The 4779-nt window shown below is 30.8% G+C and overlaps 1 protein-coding gene across 1 annotated transcript; it reads right to left on the reverse strand.

The window, feature by feature from the left end:
• Positions 1-1364: 1364 nt before the first annotated feature.
• LOC145094782 (regulator of nonsense transcript protein) lies at positions 1365-3446 on the reverse strand. Its single transcript, XM_079032828.1, has 5 exons — positions 3202-3446; positions 3053-3119; positions 2165-2808; positions 1781-2006; positions 1365-1693 (listed from the first exon to the last, which is right to left on the reverse strand). Exons 1-5 carry the CDS (start codon positions 3205-3207, stop codon positions 1674-1676), a joined length of 963 nt encoding a protein of 320 aa, XP_078888954.1. The 5' UTR covers positions 3208-3446; the 3' UTR covers positions 1365-1673.
• Between the last annotated feature and the right edge of the window lie 1333 nt (positions 3447-4779).

Here is a 4779-nt window from a genome sequence, read left to right on the forward strand (position 1 = left end):
TAAGTGGATACACAATAGATTCAGTATGATATGAATTATGTATTTTTATTAATCGAGTTTTACAATTCATCTTAAATTTATATGGTAATTTCGGTTTTAGTTTATCCTTTCTTATATTAAAAATTTAGTCAAATGGTATAGAGACTAGAGAGTATACAATTTATTGGTGTAAAGCTTTTTATTTTTTGAAATCTTTCCTCCCTTATTTTTCATTTCTTTAGTAAACTCTTACTAGCTATGAATAAAATTTTCAGTTTCTAAAAAAATATACTCAATATGATATGAATTATATATTTTTATTAATTGAGTTCTTGTAAACTCATCTTAAGTCTATCTCCTAATTTCATTTTTAATTTATCTTGTCTTATTTAGAAATTTAAATGAATGTTTATTTTATATATATATATATATATATATATATATATATATATATATATATAAATATTTATTTGTTGGGTTGTAGTTTACTTTCTTAACATAAAATATATGTTTGAAATAAAATCTAAAAAAGAAAAAAATATTAGTATAATGTTATTGTAAGTTAAAGGGCAGAAAAGAAAAGTTAATAGGATTGGAATTACAAATTATTATATATAGTAATTTGAATTGGCAAATTATTAGTATAGTTTTATATTTCATATTTTGGCCATAATATTTTTATATATTATATTTTGGTCATAACACCAATTTGGTATATTGGTAGGTTTGGTCCCTATATAAAAAATAAATTACAAAAATTATCTCTGTAATTTATAGAAAAAGTCTATAAAAATTGTTTTTCTTTAGAAAACGCTATATGTATTTAAAAACTTTTGTCGGCAGATTTGATTTGTAGAAGTATGTTTGGATTATTTTACAAAAACCGTCCATAAGTTTAAAAAGTTATAAAAATAATCCCTGCCTAATGAAAAAAAAAATTACATAAAAAAATATGGATAATAAGACCTTAGTAATTGAAAAGAAAAACAATTTTACAAAGAATGGGCAAACCAACGTATTGAACTCATTACCTAACCCATTTTGAACAAGAATTGGATCTAGGCCCATTTGCGCATCTGTATAATCTTATCTGCGAGAGTACGAGTGATGTTGTCAACTTTTGTAAATTTAACTTCCATGTAAATATAAAAGCAATCAATTCAACTTCCATGTAAATTTAAAGTATTTGAACGGCTAATTTTTGTACTTATAAAGAAAACCCATCAGCTAGCCTATACCTTTATGAGTACAGAGTACACAAATTCATATATCTCATGCATGCAAGAGTAAAAGATGTTGTCGCTTTCTTTTCCAAGTTTATTTGTATAAAGTACAATTATGTTGCATCTTAATTTCCTTGAGTCCTTAGTCTCCTCATAGCATGTAGATTATAGTTGTCACACAAACTTCAATATTTAATAATTATGAAAAATACATGCGATCTTACATGCACTAATGGAATATATATCATACATATATACGGTATATGTATCATATACCGTTCACTCATATCTGCTAATTCTTGCTTAATTATTTAATTTGTACTTATCTTTATTCTTACGTTGTGACTTTATTTATATAAGTCTACAACAAGCTTTTCACTCCTTGATTCCAAGATACCACACAACCAAACTCCTTTTCCCAAGGGTAACACAACTTGATCACGAATTAATATCGACAATCTTCTCGATTTTCTAAAACTCCAGCACGAAATCTACAATGCAAATAGTAGAAGATAGTAATATGGATGAGTAAACTTTATAAACATAGTCGACAACACTCCAAATGCATTTGTACTTACATTCTGCATCAGTTTTAATCCAATGCGCTTTTTCTCCAGTTGGGTAGCAACTAACTGTTTCTTTCTTTAACATTCCATCACGAGGATGCTTGGTGCCTTCATCCTTTACTTTCAGTTGTTTATCATTGTCTTCATCATAAGACGTGCGCTTCATCTCCGAGTTGTGTGACTTACTGACATAACGATTAGCTGCTTCGGGGTGGATTTTTCTTGATTTTCGAAACACCTGTAAAAGCAAAGATAATACGAAGATATATATTTTACTATTCTAAGACATGCACGAGACTATATATATATATATATATATATATATATATATATATATATATATATATATATATATATATACTCATTTAAATGAAATTCATAGAGATGAAGAGCTACCCTTGTCGGTTTCTTCTCAGTTGGATCACAAATATTAGCAGAAGTTGGGCTTCGCTGTGATGTGATATCAAGTTTTTTTAGCATTTTTTTCATAAAATGCATGGCATGGGCTTCTGATTTCTTGAAAAGGTTGGTTGGCTTAGGTTTTTGTTTTCTTTCCCCTTCTTTGGTTGGTGGTGTTTCTGAAAACTCTTTGAATGGACATATCGCCATACTTTTGTTATCTTTGGTGTCCATGCCATTGATTTCCTTCTCATCTAAAGTAACCCCTTTCTCGTTGCGTGATTCATTAATTACGCTATTAATTACTTCTTTTTCATTCAGCTTCTCTAATTTGTTTACAGACTTCACTTCATTCTCTGATGCTTCCGTTTCAATTTGCATTGCAACTTTTGGTGTCATAGACTCTTCAGTAACTGAGATTGAACCAAGAGTTCCAATTGCAAGAAATGCGTGAATGAACTGCATGTTCATGTCACCGGTTTCTTCTTCATCTAATTCTTTTACACTATGCGCTTCAAGTGCAACAGATGATTCTGAATATACTCTGGGTTGCCTGAAGTGTGCAGAAAATTTCTTTTCTTCAGGATAATATTGTTGTTCGTGAAGCCCCAATAGTGTTGAGAAACAAGACGATGATTTCCCTGCATTTGAAGTTTAAATGTTTGTAAATAATATTGTGTTTGCTAGTTAGTCCTGCTTCTATCATAGGAATATAGAGTTGTAGTGACTTTTGAAACACAACTTATTTGTCACAATTTCTTCCAAACATGTGATCATGAAGGGAAAAGATTGTGTCAGCAGTTACACAAGCGATACTTTAAAAAGGGGGGCGGGGGTTTATTTAAGTACATATATAAAAATGTTAGGAAAGCATGGAGTAAGTACTCGTGGAGACATTTCTCTTTTCTTCATCATTGTTTTTCTTGAATTTTCTGTGCATCCAACCTAGTGCCTGATATAGTAGAAGAGATATAAGATTAAGATTATAAATCTTCATGATTACTCTTAATTAAGATGGAGATAGATGTACTCACATTCATCTTGAACTTCGTATAAAGATGTTAACTGTAGCTTGAAATGGAAGTAGAAAAATGCTTGCAAGCACTAGTTTAGGAATTTAAAAATATGAGAGGTGCGAAGCTATTTAAGATGATTTTGCATAAAAAGTAAACAACTTGTTGCTAGACTGTTTGAGATTTAGCGGAAAAAACATAGAGAAACATACAAAAGTATGTTAATTAGGAACAGAATCATGATCACTGTTATTTATGAACAACGAGTATTTCATGTGTTATTGTGGACCTTGTGGTGCTATTTTCACATGATATATAATTGACATCAAATAGTGAAAAACTAATTTTAATATCTTTATATTGTTGTAGCTGTTAAGTTCAATCATAAAATAACCATAGTGATCTATGCAATTTGGTGTTAGTGCGGTGCATGGACCCGCCTAGGATTGGGTCTTACGTACACTTTATTTATTTACTTTATTTATATGCTAAAAAATGTTATAAAAAAAGAATGCAATCTGGCCCCATTTCGTTTAAATGTTGTCACTCACATCATATCTCCCTTTTAGACAAAATTGCAAAAATGGTCCATGTGGTATGTATTTTTTTGGGGATTTTAGTCTAAATCATAATTTTTTTTGGATTGGTCGTCCTTTTGAAAATGTTTGATTGTGATTTTAGTCATTCGGTAAATTGAAATGACTGTAATGCCTTTCTGATTTATTTTTTTTATGTTTTTTCTATTTAATTTAAATAAAAAAGAAAATAAATAATAAAGTTGGGCCCACCTCTCTCTCTCTCTCTCTCTCTCTCTCTCTCCCCCCTCTCTCTCTCTCTCTCTCTCTCTCTCTCTCTCTCTCAAAAGAACACTGAACACACACACACATGCTTAAATTAAACACATACACAAATCACACGTATACATAGGAAGTGGAGAAACAAACGAGAAAGGATCGAGTTTTTTTGCCTCCACCATTTTCTAAATCATGCCCGCTATAATTTGGTGTGTATGTGTGTTCAGTGTTGTATTTTGCTTGTTGGGTTTTTGGAACTCGATTTCAAAAATAAAAACATACATACACAATCAAATCAATTTTTGGGGATAAACTCATATACACAAATCGATTTTGATTTTAGGGTCTTTTTTTTGTTTCAAAAACGATTTGAAGAAACATACCTAAACCACAAGCACACAATTAAAGAAACTGGGCCACACTGTTATTGTTGTGAAGCACTGATTTGTGTAGAGGAATCAGACAAAGCCACTGCTTCCATTTTCTTCATGATTTCAAACTTTTGGGGCGAAAATGGAGGCATAGAAGGTTGGCTCTTGTAAATCTAAGCATACACAAGGTCATTATCATACTCGTTTACATTTGAATCGTGGATGAAGGATTGTAGATTATACTCTTGGATTCAGGAATCATTTGAGATTCGTTCTCATTACCTTTAAATCGAACCAAAGCAACAGATACTTTAACCTTCTTATCCACCAACCCCATCGTCGTCGTTGTTAACCCTAATTTAGGTCAAATTTAAAGCTGAAATCGATGAATTGATCGATCCAAAAGAGGAACAAGTTTCCAATGCCATTGATTC

Source organism: Lactuca serriola, chromosome 3, assembly GCF_051521515.1.
Source record: "Lactuca serriola cultivar US96UC23 chromosome 3, Lser_US96UC23_V15, whole genome shotgun sequence".
NCBI lineage: Eukaryota > Viridiplantae > Streptophyta > Magnoliopsida > Asterales > Asteraceae > Lactuca > Lactuca serriola.